Source organism: Lathamus discolor, chromosome W (genome assembly GCF_037157495.1).
Source record: "Lathamus discolor isolate bLatDis1 chromosome W, bLatDis1.hap1, whole genome shotgun sequence".
NCBI lineage: Eukaryota > Metazoa > Chordata > Aves > Psittaciformes > Psittacidae > Lathamus > Lathamus discolor.
In genome coordinates, this window is record NC_088908.1 from 2,027,330 (window position 1) to 2,049,597 (window position 22,268).

At 49.3% G+C, this 22,268-nt stretch overlaps 1 protein-coding gene across 3 annotated transcripts in view; it reads left to right on the forward strand.

Moving 5' to 3' along the window:
* Positions 1-9,191: 9,191 nt before the first annotated feature.
* The window catches only part of LOC136004282 (casein kinase II subunit alpha'-like), a 32,955-nt gene continuing 19,878 nt past the window's right edge, over positions 9,192-22,268 (forward strand). Inside the window, exons 1-2 of one of the 3 annotated variants that reach the window (XM_065660639.1) lie at positions 9,192-9,518; positions 9,751-9,862. In XM_065660639.1, the coding sequence (XP_065516711.1) occupies positions 9,415-9,518; positions 9,751-9,862 (216 nt within the window). In that variant the 5' untranslated portion in view covers positions 9,192-9,414. The remainder of the gene's footprint in view (positions 9,519-9,750; positions 9,863-22,268) is intronic. The other 2 variants (XM_065660641.1, XM_065660638.1) reach the window with 2 other exon arrangements.

Sequence of the window (22,268 nt, forward strand, 5' to 3'; positions counted from 1 at the left end):
GCATTTGTACCTCTGCTGAGCAGGCCGGCGTTTGTAGCCATGCAAAGAAGGGTGAGCAATAAGAGTTCGGTACCCATGTTCAAAAGAAGCTGTCCTCTGACTCAGCTCCCGGTGCCTCCACTGGTGGAACATCCAGGATGGACGCCAAAGCTGAGGAGTGAAAAAAAAAAAAAAAAACCCTAACAAAAAAACCTCTTGATCTATTGAATCATTGAGGCAGTTTGTAGAGACACCACAAACAAAGCCTAAAGAGTGCCTGAAACAAGCTGGGTGCATGGTAGTGGTGCAGAGGGTTGATCAATATACAGGGGGGGTGTACAAGGGGGTTGTGAAGGGGGTTGTGCAAGGGGGTTAAAGGAATTTTGCTTGTTTAACAGAAAGTATTGTTTGCAAATACCTATCATGCTTGCCATGCAGTACCAGGACAATAAGCTACTGATAAGGGGGAAAAAAGACAGCTTTGCAGTTTGGACTTTGACCAGACTCCTAAAGAGCATGTGTGACGGCTAGAGGTGAGAAGTTCAGGCTCGAGGAAGACTCATTTACTTCATATTGAAGACCCCTACTCACAAGAGGAAGACTCATTTACTTCATCTTGAGACCCTTGCCCACGACCACCAGGAGGCACTGCGCAGGCGCAAAGGACTTCTTAGCTCATTATAATACGAAGCAGGGATAGGACATGAATATGTATAGGCGTGTTGTGCAACCTCACGCACATATATAACTTCAGAGGATAAATGTAAAGGGAAACGATGCTGAGGCACACATGCCTTTGGAGGAGCTATCCCCCATGCGTCTCAGCTGAATAAAACATACCTACTTTACAACTTTAACAAGTTGTGGAGTCTATCCACGTATCAGTAGGAGCCTTGCTTAGTGTGTTTAAAGTAACCTGGGGGTGAATCCAAGACTTGGAGGAACAGATGGATCTGTTGAAACAAGAACTGCTAACTGAAAAAGCGAGAAGGGTAGTGCAACCACAAGCTTTATCAGCCATCACCTAAGCAGCATCAGGGTGGCAGAGAAAGAAGAGAAAAAAAAAAAAAAACAAACAAAAAAAGGTAATGATGCAGCAAACTCCTTGACTGTTAAAAATGTGCAGTTTACTTCTGCAGCTGCTTTACATTTCTTTTGCATCAGAATGCCTCTGCTTTAAGGAAACATTTTAACCTGTCTACTTCTCAAGAACTGATAACCTAGAGGAGGGTATATTTGTGTCCTCCTACCTACAGGTCCATGGCAGCTGCCTGCAAAGTTTGTCAAGCCTTGCCATGAGTCGGACAGACGAGTGGAAGAACCTGATGCCTCAGCTACAGGACCTGACCATGAATACCCCAAGCAGAATGAGATAGAGTAAGAGAAAAAGGAATGATTGCAAAACATCACTTGGAGGCAACTGAAAAGTAACAACTTGAGTAAGTGTGCTTGTAATATAGCTATTATTAGAGGCTGTGATTTTGTGTATAAAAGCACCTGTATTTAGCCAGTTGCTAATAAGAAACTACACCTTGTATTGTATGGATTTGTCACTTGTAAAAGAGATGTTAGAGCATGCAAATTTGCAGCAGCTGCTAGAAAATGCTAAGGCAAAAGCTAGAAAGATTCTAATACAGTGGTAGTGTTATAAAGCAGGTAATGGAACAAATTAAGAGGGTGGGAGAACTCCACTGGTAAGAAGTTTCTTTGTGTAGTCCCTCGCTGCCATCAGCATCTTCAACATGCTGCTGCACCCTGTAATAGTTACTCTGCTAATGTAAATCTGTGTGTGCTTTGCCATAGTAGTGACTTGTTACTGGATGAGGCAGGTGAAACTCTGCATTGACAAGGTGAAAGGACTGAGGTTGGCCAAATGCCCGCTACCATAGTCAAGGGCAAGACTGGGTTGGCCTCTGTGTTTGCCACCAAGAAGAACCTTTAGCTCCACTGTTGGCTGCAACCCAGCAGGCGTGGAGTAGTGGGGACACATGCCATGCCAGACCTTGACGTGAGGGATGGCCTCCCCTGTTATCAGAGAGTCATCCAGGAGGGAAGGGCAGGCCCAGCAGCCTGTGGTTGGCATATGTTGGAGCTATGATCTAGTCCAAATCCCCTGCTCAAGTAGGGTCACCTAAAAGATATATAAAACAAAAAAAAGGAGGAATGCAAGGATTTTCTCCACATGACGAACAATTCCTTGCCCAAACCACTGGGTCTATATAAAGACCTACATGATAACAAGTGGAAAAGGTCCAGTGCCATTGCTGACATGGGGTCAAGGATATGGCTGTGTACAGCTATTGACAGGACCTGGAACAGGTTGCCCAGGGGGGTTGTGGAGTCTCCTACACTGGAGATATTCAAGGCCCGTCTGGACAAGTTCCTGTGTGATGTACTGTAGGTTACCCTGCTCTTGCAGGGGGGTTGGACTAGATGATCTTTTGAGGTCCCTTCCAACCCTTGGGATTCTGTGATTCTGTGACCATACTGGCTGCCAGTGAAATGTATAAAGCCCCAGAACTCAACAACATAAAGAAATGGTAATGACAGAAATCTTTGTAATATCTATTCTATTATGTGTGACCATGGGTAATGGACAACTATACTGGGTGCATTTGTTAAATCCCCCATTATTCCGACCTGTTACATGGTGTGTAGGATTCACTGGTATGCCACATGTTATAAAGGTTCAAGTGAATACAAATCAGACTAATCTTACTGAAATAATGCTGCCTGGAGTAGTGGGTGGCTATGTTAATTACATGAGTCAAGCCGTGATAGAGCAGACACACCAAATCGTAAAAAAAAAAAACGCAAAAAAGCTTTTAGTAAAACAATAAAGGGGGAATGATAGGGGAGATCCCAAATGCGCAAATCAATAAAGCAATGTTTGTCTTAAATTTTCTAACATTATTCAGTTCTGATTTACACACAGGCAGGAATGTCCCCCCAGTGACTAGGCATTTTTCTGTACTGATCCATGTAGGCTCAGACCCGATACCAGGGAAAGAACCCATTATGGCAATGGTAAAGTCTTTGGAAAATCATAACTGGGAAGGTCTTTTTAGGTTAATAACTTGGGGAAGAGGCTATGCTTGTGTCTCCACAGAACGAGGACTCTGATGGATCCCTGCATGATGTACCTGTCCGTTTATACAAGTGACGGCTGCCAATGAAGATAGATGCCAATTCATCGCTGATTTGAAGTTAACCCATGGGAACTGTACAAAGTTAACCGGTCTCTTTTTGGAGAACCAGTCAATGGAGAGCATATCTGTGTGGGAGCATATTGCAACTGGACTTTCCAGCCACTAGTAACAGACTAGGAACATTTAAGCCTGGAAAGGGTACCACTGGACAACAGGGTCGCTTTTAGACGTTGATTCTGTGAGGAATCTCACTACAGAACAGAATGGCTGTTGATTTTTATTGTTAGTTCAAGACCATGGGTGTGATGATTTTGATGGTATGAGCTGCATGAATTTATCAGACCATCCATAAAAGCATTCCGGACTTAATAAAAGGACAGCATGCCTTCAGGAAAATGAAGGACTGATTTGGTTGAACAAAGTGTTTTCTGGCTTGAGCATTACAGAATGGCTTTATTTTAATCATGTTGTTTGCCTTTTTAGATATTCTAATCTGTGTGCCTTACTCTTTTCAGGTATTCTAACCTGTGTGCCTTGTTTGGATTAATCATTCTGTTAGTCTTTTTAGGTATTTTTAATTTGTGTGCTGTGCTTACAACAACTTATTGATACATCTATAGAGGCTGTCTTTTAGTAAAACAAAAAGGGGGAGACGTGGGTGATGGATAGAAATAGTTAACGAAATGGATCCAGGAGTTATCGCCCTGGCCCGGCTTAAGCCTTGGGAACGGTAAAGAAAATACCAGGTGCTGTTGCCCTGGACAGGCTCAAGCCTTGGGAACTGGGAAGAAAACACCAGGTGTTAATACCTTGCTCGGGCCTAAGCCTTGGGAACTGTAAAGAGAAATATGAAGGGTAAAGATTGGTTAGCAAAACAAAGCAGGCGGTTTTGCAAGATAAAGCAGGATGTGCATCTCAAAGACAGACCAAACAGTGTGAATATTTGTAACCCTTAGTAGTGTTGCTAAATCGGGATGATAAGGGAGTAAAAGAGTGGAAAGTTACTGCTTAGCACTTAGTAGACTATAAAAGGGATGCGAGGCGACCAATCAAAGAATGCGTGATCGCATGTAAAAGAAGTAGAATGATATATATATGTGCTTGTCACACAATAAAGGGTCTTATGCTGGATTCACATTGGATCAGGCATAATTCCGTTTCTTCCCTCAGTTGAGCAGTGCAATAGGTTCCACCCGAGGCCCATTTGCTCCAGTGATGATGTGCAGAGAAGCCAGAGCTAGATTTAGCCTTGGTTATGCACATGATGTTTGTATTGGTGCCCTTAAAGACATTGTTTGGAGCATGTGGCTGCTTGCCCTGCCTCGTTCAGCCCTGGACCTTTGATGGTCAAGCTGTTCAAAAAGGGGAGAAACAAGGAGCATTAGCAGTTGATGAGACATAATCCTAAGGGCCTATTTCCAAAAATGCCCAGGAGCCATCTCTCAGAAACCAGCAGTGCATAGAAAGCAATGAAAGGGTGACCTTGGTGGCCATGGAGATGTCCTTGTGCTGAGGCAAAGATGTCTGCCAGGCAGAGCTGCTCCACAGGTGTGGGAACATGTGCTGTGGATCCATGGACAGAGCAAGGGGTTATCGGGCTGGCTTGGGTTCGGGGCACTGGTGCTGGAGCACTGTCTATTGGTGACGGGCCCAATTCTGCATCTCATTGACTGCCCACCCTAGGGCAGGCATGATTTGCCCCAGCCTTGCATTCACAGGGCAGCAAAAGCCCCACAGCTTGCTGGCTCCAAAACAAACAGGGCCAGAATAACAGAAGAGCAATTGGATCTGTAATGGATGGGAACCTGGCTGGGAGTTGATTCCCTCTCATGACTGAGAACCATAACAAAGGATGTTGTTTGCCACACTGTATTCAGCAGAGTATATATGTTTGTGCTCATCATGACTGTTGTAAAGAGGCAGGAAAACACAAGTGTGCAGCTGTTCCATGACCTTCATACTTGGCTGCACTGGGGCACCTGGCCAATGCTCTCAGAGTGGACAACAGTGAGATCATGAGAAACTGCACGGTCCCACGAGTAAGCAATTAGAGATCTGGCATAAAGCCGGTTGTTTTGATAAGGGTATAAAAGCAGGACCCTCTTGTGGCCATGGCAGAAGCCTCACCTATGGGTGGAAGCACTGCACAGGAATTTTCCCAATTACCTGAGACTCCTGGCATCAGCTTCAATGGGGCTTCCCAGCTGGACATGTGGGCCTGGATGATGATTCAGTGGCAATTAGTAACGTATGTCTTCTTAATATCTGTTCCCTCTATACAGTAATGATTTGATGCACTGCTAACTTTGTACTTATATACATATATCTGTGTCCTGGGTTCAGCAGTAGCAGTCAATTTTCTCCTTCTTAGTAGCTAGTGCAGTGCTATGTTTTCATTTTTTGGCCTGGGAACAGTGTTGATAACGCTGATGTTTTCAGTTGCTGCTCAAATGTTTGGTCTGGCCAAGGACTTTCTGAGCCTCATGCTCTGCCAGGGAGGAGGGAAAGCTGGGAGGAAGCAGAGACAGGACACCTGACCCAAACTAGCCAAAGAGGTATTCCATACCACAGCACGTCATACACAGAATGTAACAGGGAGTTACCCGGAAGGGCTGGGGGACTGTAGGGTTGGACGAGGTATCGGTCGGTGCTTGGCTGGGGGGAGTGGGATGAGTTACTGGTCGGCTGGTGTTGAGGTGTTGTATTCTTTCCTCTTGTTATTTCCTTTATCGTTATTATTATTGGTGGTAGCAGTAGTGATTTGTGTTATACTTTAGTTACTAAACTGTTCTTATCTCAACCTGTGGGAGTTGCATTCTTTTCGATTCTCCTCTCCATCCATCTGGGATAGGGGGAGGGCAAGAAGGGGGGGAGTGAGAGAGCAACTGTGTGATTTATGGATGACTTTTGTTTAAACCATGACAGTTCTTTTTGGCACCCAACGTGGGGCATGAAGGGTTGAGATAACGACAGAGATGATCGGATTGATAGTCATCACAATGCTGATTTATTGGCTCTCAAAGTTGTTTCTCTTGATCTCACAGTTTCAGAATGTAGTACATTACTTAGGGCTGGTATTTGCGGTGTTAGTGTTTATCAAGTGTGGGGCTTGGGCTAAGGTTCTTGTTTCACTGTACTTTATGGCAATGACTTGTAATACAGGCAGGCTCCGGCAGCAGCGCGGGATGGACGTGGCTGTGGACTTGTACCTGGCCGCCCCACTGCTCTTCACCGTCCTGGCCCTTGTCCTCGCCTCCATCTTCGTGAGGCTGCGGGGAGCCGAGGGGGAGCGGCCCCGGGAGCCGGCGGCGGCTGAAGCGTCCCGGGAGAGCGGCCCCGGGGACCAGGCGGGGGCGGGAGCAGGGCCGGAGACCGGGAAGGAGGAGGCTGCTGAGCAGCGGGAGGAGGTGTCGGAGGAGCCGAGCCCCGCGGCCGAGCCGAGAGCATCCCCCGGAAGCCGCCCGCCGAGCCCCAGGCAGATGCAGGAGTGCACGCAGCATTTCCCAGCAAGGCAGAGGAGGAAGAGCTGCACTCAGGGAAAGAGAAGCTGGTGGTGGGAGAGCCGGCAAGCACAGCAGCTACACCATCCCCAGGGACAAGTACAGCAGCATCATTTGAGAGTTCTGAAGGTTTTGAATGGCCTTTGGGTACCCTTGGGACCTGCCTGCTGATTGTGATGGGGATCAGCATGTTGGCACATACACAGTGTGTTCTACCCATGACCATTTTATCTGATCTCAAAAGTTAAGCAGAGTCGGGTTTGGGTCTTGTCTAGAGTTAGACAATGATATAGGAGGAGCAGAAGATTTTCCCCAGGGCTGGACAGTCATGAGTGGCAGGGTGTGTGGGAAAGTATGTGTGAGTATCTATTCGACTGGGCCCCTCCAGTGCTTTGGAAGCATCGGAGATGGAAGGCAGCTATATGGAGTTCTCAGTGACAAGCTGCAGAAACTGCTGAAGGGGACAGTGAATTATTTTGAGCCTGGTGGGCCCATGACACTTGAGGCCATCAGGGCAGAGAGGCAACACAGAGATGGACTCATGATCGAGGGGTGGACTTAGCAATGGACGCTATTGCCCAGGTTATTCACGAGTGTGAACACTGCACACAGCCTCTCCTGCTCTGAGAGACTGTAACAAGAGATGGAGCCTGACATCATGGACCAGATGGATTCAGCAGCTTTACAGGGACTGGTCCATGCACTAAGAGTGCACTGAGATAAGAGTGATGGTATATTGAAAATGTGGGATCTGAGAATGATGTGAATGGTATGGAGTAAGGGGTGGATACTGTCCTGGGTTCAGCAGTAGCAGTCATTTTTTCTCCTTCTTAGTAGCTAGTGCAGTGCTATGTTTTCATTTTCTGGCCTGGGAACAGTGTTGATAACGCCGATGTTTTTAGTTGCTGCTCAAATGTTTGGTCTGACCAAGGACTTTTCTGAGTACTGCTACCACCAATTATAATAATGATAAGGGAAATAATAAGGAGAGAGAATACAATTGCTCACCACCTGCCGACTGATACCCAGCCTGACCCGAGCAGCAATCTGAGCCTTCTAGGTAACCCTCCCCAGTTTATATAGGGGGCATGACATGCTGTGGTATGGAATACCTCTTTGGCTAGTTTGGGTCAGGTGTCCTGTCTCTGCTTCCTCCCAGCTTCTCCTGCCCCTCCTCACTGGCAGAGCATGGAACGGAAAAGTCCTTGATCAGAGTAAGCATTACTTAGCAACAACTGAAAACGTTGGTGTTATCAGCATTGTTCTCAGACTGAAGTAAAAAACACAGCACTGCACCAGCTACCAAGAAGGATAAAAATGACTGCCTCCGCTGAACCCAGGACAATATTATACAGCTAGTGTGGGTCATTTTGTGGCATATACTGTCAGCAGAACAGGACCTTGGACACCCCAAATAGATCCCTCAAACCCTGGCTAGAGCCCTCAGGGACAGCTCAGTCCCCCCAGAACCACTGGGCTTCACGCAGAACAAGTTCACAGCGTGGCATGAGCTCAGGGCATGGGCTGCAGGCAGGCAAAAGGCAGGAGCCAGCTACACCACTCTCCAGCTGGGATGAAGAAGTTGCCTGGGAAGATGCAATCCTGCAGGGAGCTCAGCATCCTCTCCCTGCAACACAGCCTAGGATGGGGTGTGTTGCTGCTCTTACAGGGATGTGCTGTGCCCTCCAACACAAAGCTGGAGCCAGCAAGCTGCCAACCCCCCCAGCCACCTCCTGCTCCCCTAGTGCAGGGTTAACAGTAACTTTCCATCCTGGCAGTGGGCTCTGCCCTATAAAGATGTTCTTCTATGTCCCTCTAATAGGGCTGGGACCCATTCAAGGTTCTCTGTTCATTTAGACCCCAAGTCCCTACTGTAGGTGGCAACTTCTCCAAGGCTGCTGCAGGAAGCTTTTTAGCATTATCAGGGGGCAGATTTCCTCAGTGTAACAATCAAACAGCAGTGATTTCTGAGTGCAAAACCTGTGGCCATCTGAAATTCTTCCCATCTAATCTCTTCCAGCCTTTAAAATAATTTCAAACTCTTTCCATTCCCATGATGGAATAAACTTGGCAGCTCTTGGCTCTGTGGGAAGGGAAAGACCCTTTCTTTCTCCTTCCTGTGCTAGCCTGGTAAGATTTCAGCATTAATGGGGTTTTAAATTGTTTTATTATGAAGAGCCCTGTGGCTCTGTGCAGCCCCTCCAGAAGAACATGGTGCTCCCTTCTGCCCCAGGTCGCACCCTGGGGATGACAGGAAGTGATGAGGGGCTGAGCAGGGGTATGGTGACGCTGAGGTGGGCTGACCAGGGCAGGGGGTGACGGAGCAGTGGTGGGGACCGTAGGAGGCTGACAGGGGGTGACAGGAGGGTGATGGGGGCCTGACGGGTGAGTGGCGGCTGCCATGGCGGGGGCAGGATAGGGCAGGATAGGGTGGGGTGGGTGGGTGTGTGACGGCGAGCGGCTGGGCGGGCTGGACCTCCGCACCGCCAGGGGTCGCTGCGTGGCGGGCTTTTGTGCGGGCGCCTCTTTCGAGGGCGCATTTTCCGGCTTCGTCGCGTGGCGCTCGTGGCCGGCCCAGGCTGCAGCCGCCAGCACCGGGTCCGGGCCTTGGCACGTTCTGTACGGGCCCCGCGCGTACCGCCCCTGGGCTGGCCCCACCCCTGCCGCCCCGCTCCGGTCTGGACTTGCTGCCGCCCGCAGTCGCCTTCCTGTGCGCATCGCCCCGCCTCCCCGGCCTCCTGCGCCGGCCCCGTGCCCTCCTCCTGCGACCGTCGCTCGGCGCCGCCATGCCCGGCCCGGCTGCCGGCAGCCGGGCGCGGGTATACGCCGAGGTGAACAGCCTGAGGAGCCGCGAGTACTGGGACTATGAGGCGCACGTCCCAAGCTGGGGGTAAAGCGCCCCGCGGGGACACCCCCCACCCCCCAATCCTTTTCCCCGGCGGCCCTCCACCCTCCGGGCCTGAGCCCACCGGGAGGGTTCCGTGACCGATTCACCACTCCCCGTTTTGGGTTTTTTCCGGGGGGCTGCGGGGGGAGCTGTGAGAGCTCCCTCCCCCCCCGCTTTGACTTGCTGCCTTGTAGGTTATTGTGTGTGCACCTCTCTCTCTTCTTGGTACCCACAGCAATCAGGACGACTACCAGCTGGTTCGAAAGCTCGGGCGAGGCAAGTACAGTGAGGTATTTGAGGCCATCAATATCACCAACAATGAGAGGGTGGTCGTGAAAATCCTCAAGGTGAGTGTCCCATTGGTTGTGTTTGGACTAAAGGTGACTGGAAGTGAGGGGGAGAGGAGCACGGTTGGCAGGGCTCCAGGACTGCTGTGTCTCTTCCTTCATGCCAAGTCTCTTGTTTTTGCATTAAAGATGTTGGGATGGTGGGCTTGGAAATAGGTTTGGTGTCCCGCATGCTGTAGTGATGTTTTGATGTCTCCACCTCTCCTGTCCAGCATAGCTGCGGGCTGAGAGCTCCTCTGGAGGAGGAGAGCTGCGAGTCCTGACATTTGAACAGCATTGCAAATGCTGCCTGTGTTTGGTAAACTGTGTCAATTTTAGACAAATTTTAGACAATGCTTGTCTAAAACAGCCCAGGGACTGCTGTGTCAACAGGAATGTGAAGTGTAGAACATGGATTCCTTCTGTTAACCTCTAGACAGCTGGCATGGAGACTTTTCAGAGCCAGTGTGTGGGATGCTCAGCAGCCGAAAAAGCAGGCAATGTTGAGTTCTTCAGAGGATCCGAGATGGAAAATAACTTCACTAGACAGGCCAGAATCACCACGGACACTTGAGGAGACTGAAAGAGGCCATGTTAAGTTTGGCAGTGTTGGTGACCTGTGTTCTGGTGTGTTAAGCTGTGGGGACCTTCATGCAGCAGTAACAGGTTGTAGTTTAGGATGGCTGAATGCATGGCTCAGGCACCGCAGGGCATGCCTTACCTGAAGCAGCAAGCTCACAGTGAGCTGTGGTAATTGTCCTAGCAGCAGTCTGTGTTGGTGATCTGGGGATGGACAGGGGTGTTAAAGACACAGAAATGAAAGGTTAGAGTGGAGATGCTTTTGGTCTTGGCTTGGCTGGCACTTGTGGCTGTCACTTGTTGGACCAGCAGCACTTGTCACTTTTTTCCCAAGAGCATGTGGGAGCTGGTGCCTGACCATAGGTGTCCTATGAATTTGGGCACATGTTGATCCACAGTGTGCAGGGAGGGCTGAGCTTAACCTGCCTTTGCAGCCACCAAGACTAGTTAGCTACCTGGGACACACATCTCTGCAGGTCTGTAGCCTTAAGGCACTTGTTAGATCCACCACATAGTGTGGCTGTCTGTCTCTGCTGATATCCCACTCACTCACAGTGCCTGCTGCTTCCTTGGGATCTTGGCTTCCCAGAGAACTTGTCATGGGCTGTCCTAGGCAAGGAGTGACCTCCTGTCTGCCTCTGGGAGGAGGTGCACACATTCCTGCTTTGGCTGTGGTCAGGGTGATGGCCAGGTGAGCTTTTTGTGAGAGCCCCTGTGGCTGAGGGCAGTGGTGAGGCTCATGTCTTCTTGCTGAGCTGAGTTCCTCTGGCATGCTGTTGGGTCCTCCCCCTCCTTTGGATGCTTTATATGGTTTGAAGGTTTGTTTGTTTGTTTAAAGTAGGGGCAGGTAGGAGTTTCTTCTATGAGAGAGTAGTTAAAGGTAGAGCTGGGTTTTATGCCAAGATGGCTTGTGGCTAGGCTGAAGAAACTGCTCTTCTGCACGCTGCTCTGGAGCCCCTGGTGGTCTCTTTAGGATTGCTGTGGTTTGTTGAGATCCTGGGTCTTGTCCCACATAGAAAGGCACTACAGGACTGGGAAGGGACTGTGGAGGAAGTTGTCAGGAATCTTCCTCCTTGCCTCTTCCCAACTTAAAGAGCCTCTCCTAGAGCAATGCTCCTCTCCCTGCAGCAGCCAAACTCTGTCATGTCTAGGGAGCTCTTCAGCATTGGACTGTGAGTCAGCTGGCAAGAGTCATCTGAGGGTGGCTGGGTGCTCCTTCTCCTTGGGGCCTGAATGTGTTGTCTTAATACCCTGCAAGCAGGGGATTGGATTGTCCCAGATCTGAAGTGGATGGTGTTGCCAACAGTTTCCCTGGCTCCCCCCACTTGCATTAACATGCAGACAGCATTCCTGAGAGTGAATAAGTAGAAAGTCCAGATAAATAGGATGAACTTCCTTGTCAGTGGAAAGTGAGTTTCGGAGCACTGTGGTGCGTATGTTACAAAAGACTGAAGTGCGGCAGTAACATTGCTCTGATCTGTGGAAAGTGCCTCTGGTTTCCTGTAGCTAGACTCAAACTTAATTGTGAATGTAATTGCATGTATCTATAGTGAAGCCTTAGCGAAGAGGCTGGGTCTCTCTTCCTCCTAATTCAGGCTGGATCCTCTGAGGTAGGAAATGCAACCAGAAGCCTTTGAGGTTTTGTGTGGCTCTAGGGCAGGGACAAAGGGGAAGACTTGTTTGGTGATGGATGTGACTGTTTAGTACAGTTGCTTCTTTCTCTTTAAGGTTTTTTGAGAGGACAATTTATGAGTGTTTTTTTTTTTTTTTTTTTTTTTTTAGCAAGAGTCACCGTTTTAATATCTGTGCCTCATGGGAGGTGACTGGTCTCTTGCCAGCCTTGCTCTTTGAAGCAGCTTATCCTTGCCAAGCTCAAGTTAGCATGTAACAAGTACTTCCCCTGCTTTTTCCCCCTTCTTTGATGTTGTGCTGCCTGAACATCTTGTACCATCCTCCAGAGAGGTCAGGAAATCTTATCTTTTTCTGATGCAGAACTGAGCCACAGAGATTTCCTGTGTGACTTTGGACAAGTCCCTTAGCCTCAGCAAAACAGACTACAGCATAGGTCCTAGTTCTAGTGCTGCATGAAGGAGATAAATCTTCCTCTTCTGGCAGCCACTTGCCTTGTTTAAGTGCCCTATGAAAACTTTAGTACTGAATAAGGACAGGGAGCTAATGGCTCTGGTATCACAGTGCCTCAGGCCTTTTGGGCTTACACAAAGCAAGGTGCCCCATTTCCCTGCCAGTACCCAGCACTGCCTTTAAGTTCTGCTACCCCAAGTGCAGGACCAGGCCTAATTCTGCGGGAAAATGGTATGTGCTCATGCAGCTAGTTGTGGTCATAATGTGTCAGCAAAGGAGCAGAATGGAGATCATGTAGATGACCCTAACATTACCAGTTCCTGGCCCAAGTGCCTTTCCTTGCCCATAGGGTGCTCCTGGTGTCACTTTTTTTCCAGAAAATTCTGCAGCCCTTTTAAAAGAAGGCAAACCAAGCATGCAGGTTGCTTCTCGCTCCACTGCAGCAGCACATCAGGACACACCATGTAGGACAGTGAGCGCAAAGCAGCAAGGTAGGAGCCCTGGTTTGCCACACAGACACCCCTGCTAAGCATCCTCAAAAAAGCTTTGGTCTTGAGAAGTAAGGCAGAGAGCAGCTTTGCAACCTGTTTGGGGAGCAAAGACTCAGCAAAAAAAGCTGTGGGGCTGAAGTCATCTTAGAAGATAGTGGAGGAATCTGCACTGTACAGACCTTCCTACCCCTCACAGGTAGTATTAGCCAGCAGCAGTGCTCCCCCAGTCCCTGACTAGTATAGGAGGCCCTTGTGGGTTTTTTGATCTGTCTGGCCTGGGTTCAGCTGTAGGCATGCTTCCTGCATGCTTAGGGGTGGGCCAAGCCGGGAAGAGGGAATGTGTGAACATGTCCTGTACGTACTTTTGTGTCTTGCTTAAATTTGACACTAAGGTTTGATTCCCAGGATGAGGTCTGACGTTCCTTGACATGTATGAAGGAGGTTCAAGCTGTATTTGTTTCCAGTGAGCCATGTATCATCTACATCCAGTTACAGAATGGTTATGGTTGGAAGGGACCTCTGGAGATCATTAGTACAACCCCCTGCTAAAGCAGGTTCAGTGCTTTAGCAGGTATCTAAAGCACAGCTCTGTTCATTCATATCTAACCACTTAGGAGTCCACCAAAATTCTAAATCTGAGGTCAGTCTGTAACCTTTGGGCTGTCTCTGAACTTCCCATTTTGTTTTTCTGCTAATGCAGCTCCAAAGTGTCTGCCAGGCTCCTCATATGCCTTAAAGGTGAATCGCCTGTTCTGGAGTAACAGTGTTCTTGGGAGATGTGAACAGCATTGCAAGCTGCCACTCTAAAAGCCAAAGATAAACTTTCCACACTGCTTGCGACTTTTATGGGTGATTAGCTGTGGTAAGAACACTGCTGTTCAAGTTACCTACAGCTGTGACTGTTGGTGAGCTTCAGCCATACCTCAGCATCCTTCACAACCTTCTTGTACTGATTACCACCATCTCTAGAAAACATGTAGATGTGGCACTTAGTGACATGAGGTAGTAGTGGACTTGGCAGTGCTGGGTTAACAGTTGCACTTGATGATCTTAAAGGTGTTTTCCAACCTAAACAATTCTCTGATTCTGGGATCCAAGTGTCCATTTAAGGCGGAGATGACAGCATCCATATTGTCCCCTCTGTGCAGGAGTCATCCTGCTTTCCTGGTGTACACATGTGTCTATGTACACTGCTTGCAAAGCATTAAACCCATAGAGACTGTTTTGCCTACTTGTATGGTTATTGTCTGCATAGGTACAACACCCAGGTGGAGCTAAGGGCAAGAATGCAGTTACAAGGAGAGGGACCAGTGAAATGGAAGCTCTGCAGCATGATGAAATAGCCCCTTTCTCCTTTGGTGGCTTTTGTCCCTCTGTGCTGAGTCCATGTGCAGGAACTTTCAGCCATGTACGTGGTTTCACAAGTGCATTCTTGTTTGTTTGGCTTTGTTTTTCCCCTGTTCCCTCTTTTGGGCTGTGTGAACCCTCCAGAGCTGCTGCTCATACCAGGCACTGCTGCAAGGTCCTTCCAGCACTGAACTCAAATTGTTGCTCTAATAGCTAAGGAACTATTTGGGGGAGGTAGGCTCTGGTAAATGATGTTCTGTCTCTAAAAGCTTTAGAGTGCACATACATCAGCATGTTCTAGATGGGGGTTGAAATGGCTCCTGTACTGGTGTGCAGAAGGGATTGCACAGGGAAATAGGATTGGATGGTGTTGGTCCCTCAGGCTGGAGCTTTTGACTGCATTGGTGACCTTCCTTCTACCAGCTTTAGCTGCCCAGCTGTGAAGCTGCCCCATGCTGACACAGGCAGAATGAGGTGAGCCGACCATCGCCTCCTCCTGGCCTCTCATGAGCACTGCTCTGGATTTACACCAGCATCCTCCAAGTGAGGCCTTCCCTGGGCAGGCCATGGTGGCATCTAACCCCTGAGCATCTCTGCAAAGCAATTCCACCCTCAGCCCCAAAGCCCTCCAAGTCCTGGCTGGAAAGACTGTCCCCACCCTGGGCCTTCAGCTGAGTTAACAGGGCAGGATGGAACAGGGAAAGGAAAATACTACAAATCAGGCCTTGGGAACAGCATCTGCTTTGTGGCAGAGACCAATTTAATCTCCTTAGCAGGAGCCTCAATTGTAGAATCAGCAGGCTGCTAATTAATTGAGAGGCACTCAACAACAGACATTGAGATCCCTCTTGGCTTTATAGTGGGACCTTTTGGGTTTGGCAGTTGTAGCTGTCTGCTCTCCTAACAAGTGGGTCTTCCTTGGGGCTAAAGCCCTGTGTGTGGTGTCTCAGCACCAGCTACCCTGTGGCTGTCCATCCCTCTGCTGTTTTGATGGTCTGGGATGTCCACATGCTAGGGAGATGATGCCACATCTGTGTGCTGCCAGGGAAGCACCCACAGGAGCCTTCTGCCCCTGGCTCTTGGCCGAGGAAGCCAGCGGACAGGGTGGCTGTGATCCACAGCCCTCACCCTGCCTCTCCCCAACCCCACTGCTCTGGAGCCGACCCCTCACCTCCACCCTGGAAGCCCACAAGCAGATTAAGCCCAGCATGTTAATTGGCTGTGACAGCTCATTTTGTTATCTTGTGTTTAGTTATTGACAGGGTGCATGTGATTGGATTCACAGTGAAGGTCAGTGCCAGGCTGGCCAAGAGGCCCCTGTTTGGTGTACCCCAGGTTGTGGGATGGGGCTCCAGAAGCTCTGCCAGAACCAGCTGTAAACTAGTGGTACTGTCACACAGCCAGCAGCACGTCAAGGATGACTTTACCCCAGGGATGTGTGACACCCTGCTGCAGAGGATGTGGAGTCTAGAAGAGAAGTGGGTTTGAATGGGTGTCTGGCACCCACTGGTGAAAGCCACTCCTTCCAGGGCTGCTTTAGACAAGGACTGGATTTAACAGCACCCCCTTCCCCCCAAGCTGGGAGGATGCCTGGACAGCACTGGTATCCAGCCCTCCCCAATCAGTTTGGTGACTTCATCTTAGTTTTGTTTTGTGTTTCTCCTAAAAGGGACAGGGATAAAAAAGGAAGGAGAAGATGAGTGGGAAGGGAGGTGTGTGCTGCATGGCTGGGTTGGTGCTCCCACACGCAGCTCCAGAAGTGCTCCTGAGGGAAGCTCCTTAACTGGGAAGCTGCTGCAATTCAGTGCTCCAGCTCAGGCAGGAATGGCAGGGGCAAAAGGACAGCAGGTTGGCTACCTCAAGGGGCTGGACCTGCAGGATGGATGGGAGGCTGTGTGCAGGGCAAGGGGGCACCTTCAGCTCCCCACTGTTAAACAAGTGCCTGCTTTTTCATCCTGGCTAAAAGTTGGGTTACTCAAGAGAAGGACTCCAAATGTTGGCTCCTGCTTCCCATCACTGGTGGGTTAGGGTGTCCTCAAGTCCCCCCATCTCCAGACAGGCACAAGGAGTTTTATGGGGGCTCTCCGGAGAGGAGCAGTTGCTGTGTGATAAGGCAGTGAAGGATTGTGAAGACACATTGTCGTGTTTTGGCTAAGAGCACCAAAATCCTGGCTGAGGCACTCAGACATGCTGAATGTACCTTTCCAAGGAGCTGGAGAGCTGAGGGTTTATGGTCTTCCAGTGAGCCATGAATTGTGGGAGGAAGGGCTGAAGACCTGCCTCTGTGGTGGAGAGGGTTATGTGGCAAAAGGGGGGATGCTAAGAGTTAACCTGCTGTCCTGGGACAGCATGTGATGGTGCCTTTGGCCAGCCATCTGCCTCTCTCCCAGCATCTGCCAGGTCCATGGCTCAAATGCAGCACAACAAGGGAGTGTATTAGTAAGAAGTGAGATGAAATCCTTAGTGTTGATGGATCCCCCCAGAGCTAGAGGTATTGATCAGCTGTGGGCCAAGGAGGTCAGGGGCAGAGCTGGAGGGGTGCAGGCAAGGGGAGCTGGGTATTTGGCTGGTATTTGCTTCCTCACTGAAGGCTTTCAGGGTGAGGAAGAAGGAAGAACTGTGGGTGGCTGTTTGGGCCCCTTCAGATGCCTTCTCCTGCCCAGGCAAGGACTGGCTGTGCTGGAGCCCTTTCTCCATGTGTTGCTCTGCCCCACTGCATCCTCCTCCTGACCCAGGCACCCCACAGAGAAGCTGGTACCTGGAAACCCCTGATGTGTTCCCTGTGCTCCAGGCTCCTCTCTTTTCATGACTTTTCAGTTCCCTTGGGGTAATTTACTCCCTGGCTGGTTTTGCCCAAGGCTTTGCTGTCCCTCCTGTGTGACAGCCCCTCTTTAGCTCCACCACCAAGGCCCCAGCCTGGCTCTGTCTCAGATGTGCTGAGGAGGTCCTGGGAGTTTGGGCAGCATAGACTGAATAGTCTCAGCTTGCCTGGAATATTTCTGCAGCTTATTTCTATGGGCAGCCTGCTGACCTGTCCACTGAATGCAATGGGCATCTGCCACCCTTCAGGGAGAGGTGGTGGGTGCCCATCCCACCAAGGCTCCCTGCAGTTTGAGCACAGAGGGGAAAACCCATATCTGGCCTTGTGCCAGGATCATCATGCTGTCTCATCAGGAGTATTGCTGGGATCACCTGGGTGTGCTTCTTGCCAATGTTAGAAGCAAAATATAATCTGCTTTAAAAAAATCTGCCCTGCCAGCCCACAGGCCTCCATGCCCATGGGTAAGTGGGACCCAAGTGCTGTCAGCTGCTGGCATGTCCTGGTCATGATAATCACAGAATCCCAGACTGGTTTGGGTTGGAAGGGACCTTGAAGCTTATCCAGTTACAGCCCCCTGCCACAGGCAGGGACACCTTCCATTAGAGCAGGTTGCTCCAAGCCCCATCCAACCTGGCCTTGAACACTGCCAAGGATGGGTCAGCCACAGCTTCTCTGGGCAACCTGTGCCAGCGCCTCAACACCCTCACAGGGAGGAGCTTCTTCCTAAGATCTCATCTCAGTCTTCCACTAAATTTCATCAGGAGGCAACCTTGATATGTGCTGGTGAGACTCCCTGGTACCCCAGCAGGAGTGGGGCCCACTTCCCAGCCAAGCTGTACATAACCAGCCAGTGGAGAGGTACATCCTGCTCCTGTGACCCCAAACACAGCTGCTGGTGATGGGTGAATTGTGGAATCTTTGAGAAAAATCAAGTCTTTCCACAATGTCACCTTCTCCTTAAACCATCACAGCAGCTCACAGCCAGAAAAGCCAGCTCTTGGAAATGGCATTATCCTGCTCTCCCAGGGAGGGTAAGAGTGATCAACTTTGCTCCATTGGGATGGGTACCTTTGAGAATGTGCCTGACTCTGGCCTCTGAGGAGAGACCCTGCTGTCTCTGCTCTGCCTCATGCCTGTCAGCTTGCTGAACACAGCCAGTCACTCAATCATTTGACTGTTCTGCTGATGGGTCTTTAAAGCCTGGTTTGGCTCTGGGAAGGGGCTGTCATAGGAGCAGCTCAGCAGGGCTGGGAGCTGCAGCTGCTGGCTCCTGCAACAGGGAGGAGGCAGGCAGCCATGGAGGGGGCTGCTCAGGACAGATGGGCCTGTGGCAGCCCAGAATGTCACAGAGGGGCTGCAGGTGAGCTCTGCAGGTGAGGACCTGGGAAATGGCACCTCCGGAAGTGCCTCGTAGTGGTGGGAGAACTCTTCCTGCACCAGACCTGTTCCCACAGCTGTCTGTCTCTCCTGATGCCTCCCAAGTTTGAGTTCCCATAATGGAAGTTGTAAGATGCAAACAACTGACAGTATTAACACAAGTAGGCTCCTTGTTTTGTAGCTCTTCTGACTACAATTATTTGGTTTCCCAGCTGATGGCTGGCAAAAGTACTGCAGCTCTGAAGCCAGTTTTCCTATTGAGCAATTGGCATCAGGCTTTATAGGCTGATTATTGTGATTCTTTCAGTAATACTTGCTAGAGACAAACAAGCTTCTAGTGCCAGCTTTTAAATGTTTAAATCCTGTCATAAGGATACTGCTCCAGTCTTTTGCTATTCTTGGACATTGTGTGTTGTGATTTCCCTGCTCGTTCACTGGAAGCATCATGATGTTTCCGGGCAATTCATTTTTGATGAGTAAAGAGTAGATCTTTATGGGATGGTGGAATAAATTACTTTAGCTTGTCATGGATTTGTATCTTTAGGCTGCTAAGCCTTCTTCCCTGCTGTGGTAACCCCAGTTCTGTTTCAGATCACTTGCTGGGCAGAACCCAGTGCCTTCAGTGACTTCTTCAGAACAGTGTGCTCCTCAGCTGTGCCTTTGGCTAATGTAAAATGATTTTTATGCTTTGGATTTAACTCATATTTCACATGCCTTCCTGGTCACTACTTTTCTCTCTCAGTTCGAAATGCTGGAGAAGGCTGGTAAAAATTAAAAAAGATTATTAACTGGGCAGGTATTTATTACTTGGAGACAGGAAGTGATGGTTGCAGCCTTGTATTTGAAGGTTTATTTTAGCAAACGGTGTTAATTCTCCCATCTGGTGTTTGCTGCAGCTGGACTCCTTCCCTTCTTACAAGTTTACATGATCTCATAGAAAATGACCAGGGATCTGATCTCTCAGTCAGAGGGGTGTTTTGCATCTACCTGACTGCAAAGCAACGACTTAATCCATTTCTCATTTACTGCAGAGGGATGGCATCATGTGGTGCTTCCCAGGCTTTGGGCAAAGGCAGCTGGGATAGCACTGGCCACTGTCACTGCCTCCTCTGCCTGACTTTCAAGTAGGTTGAGGCCCCTTCATGGGATCCTTTGGGCTGGTACAGTAGGAAACCTGCAGCAAAGGGTGGCTGGCAGGGGACGGTTGAATGAGAGCTGCTGGGTCCAGTAGAAACCATCCTCCTGTTGTTACTATAAAAGTCAGTCAGAGAACCTCTCTAAGACTCAATTTTGAGTTTCAGAAAGCAGCATTCTTTATTGCAGTGCTGGGTGCACATGCAAATAGCTTTGCAAAGGTGATACTTGCCGACAGCAGCTCTATATTTAGCATACTCATGCATATTCATAGCTTTTCCAGAAGCTAATACTATTTACATCCTAATTAAGCATGTGCTTTCTTGCTGAGTGGGGGTCTCTGGTGGGCACCGATAGTTTTCCTCACTGTGTTTACTGAATTACCTCAGTGCTTGCACACGCTCGCAAGGTGCCTAGTGCTGCGTTAGCAGCTGGCATGTCCTTGCTTCTGTTCTGTTCCACTCTTGCTCCACATTGGGTGCCACTCTGCTATCTCGAAGGCTAGCATTCTTGGTCTTATTTACTGTCTTCCTAGTTCTTATCAGTCCCATGATTTTCCTTCCCCCATCAGCTGAACATTCCGTTCTCTTTACGTGTTAGTAAGTTAGAACAGTTTAGTCTATTCTATGTTAAAGGTGCACACACTATTGTTAGTTTAAAATTTAAGCCTACACTGTGGCTGGAGGCCACCTTGTCCCTCTGCACAGTGGACAGCCATGAGCTGCATGTTTGTCTTCACCATTGTCGTGGTTTAAACCAATCTACACAGGTGGTCCACTCACCCCCCCCGACCCTCCCCACTCCCAGAGGGATGGGGAGGAGAATCAGGAGAATGTAACTCCCACGGGTTGAGATAAGAACAACCCAGTAACTAAGGTATAACACAAATCACTGCTGCTACCGCCAATGATAATAGTGATAAGAGAAAATAACAAGAGAATATGATACCACTGCCGAATGATAGCAACAATTAAAAACAATCGGTGTTATCAGTTCTCTGCCCAGGCTGGAAGTCAAAACACAGTGTTTGCACCAGTTACTAAGAAGGAGCAAAACGGCTACTGGTAAACCCAGGACAGTACCCACCCCTTATTTCATACCGTTCACATCATGCTCAGATCCCACATTTTCAGTATACCATCACTCTTATCTCAGTACACTCTTAGTGCATGGACCAGTCCCTATAAAGCTGCTGAGTCCATTCGGTCCATGATGTCAGGTTGCATCCCTTGTAACAGTCTTTCAGGGCAGGAAAGGCTGTGTGCAGTGTTGAATCGTTGCCTGCTGATGCTGATTGTTCCTTCACTGCAGAACTTGTCTGGTTCTATCAGAATCCATTCTCTGTTGGGATAATGGTTGGAGGGAAGTCAGAGCCAGTCGCTGGTGACCTGAAGACATCTAATTGATGGGCTATAAAAGTATTACACAGCAGGCAACAGCACACAATTAAGTTCATTGGCTGTTTTCCCCTAAAATCAAATCCCCTTGAGGTATACATCTGACTTCCCCATTTTCCCGCATTACCCACCAAGTATATCTGGGTCCCTGAGCAAAAGCAATCCCACGAGTGGGTTTGCCTTTACCTGAAGCAGGAATAACCCAGACTGTCTTCCCTAGCAAATTCTTCATGTGCACCACAGGAACTTTGTCCCCCTCTACAATATGTAAAAGTTCTGACTGGGCTGGGCCAGCTCTACTGACCAATCCTCTAGTGTTGACTAACCAGGTGGCCTTTGGTAAGTGTGTATCCCAATGCTTGAAAGTTCCCCCACCCATTGCTCTCAGTGTGGTTTTTAACAGCCCATTGTACCGTTCGATTTTCCCAGAGGCTGGTGCATGGTATGGGATGTGATATACCCACTCACTGCCATGCTCTTTGGACCAAGTGTCTATAAGGTTATTCTGGAAATGAGTCCCATTGTCTGACTCAATTCTCTCTGGGGTGCCGTGTCGCCACAAAATCTGTTTCTCAAGGCCCAGGATAGTGTTCCGGGCAGTGGCGTGGGGCACAGCGTATGTTTCAAGCCATCCAGTGGTTGCTTCCACCATGGTAAGCACATGGCGCTTTCCTTGGCAGGTTGGTGGGAGTGTGATATAGTCAATCTGCCAGGCCTCCCCATATTTGTACTTCAGCCATCGTCCTCCATACCAGAGAGGCTTTAACCGTTTGGCTTGTTTAATTGCAGCACATGTTTCACAGTCATGAATAACCTGGGCAATAGTGTCCATTGTTAAGTCCACCCCTCAGTCACGGGCCCATCTGTATGTTGCATCTCTGCCCTGATGGCCTGAAGTGTCATGGGCCCACCGGGCCAAAAATAATTCTCCTTTATGTTGCCAGTCTAAGTCCATCTGAGCCACTTCAATCTTAGCAGCTTGATCCACTTGTTGGTTGTTCTGGTGTTCCTCAGTGGCCCGACTCTTGGGTACATGTGCATCTACATGGCGTACCTTCACCACCAGGTTCTGCACCCGGGCAGCGATATCTTGCCACAGTGCAGCAGCCCAGATGGGTTTACCTCTGCGTTGCCAGTTGCTTCGCTTCCATTGCTGCAACCACCCCCACAGGGCATTTGCCACCATCCATGAGTCACTG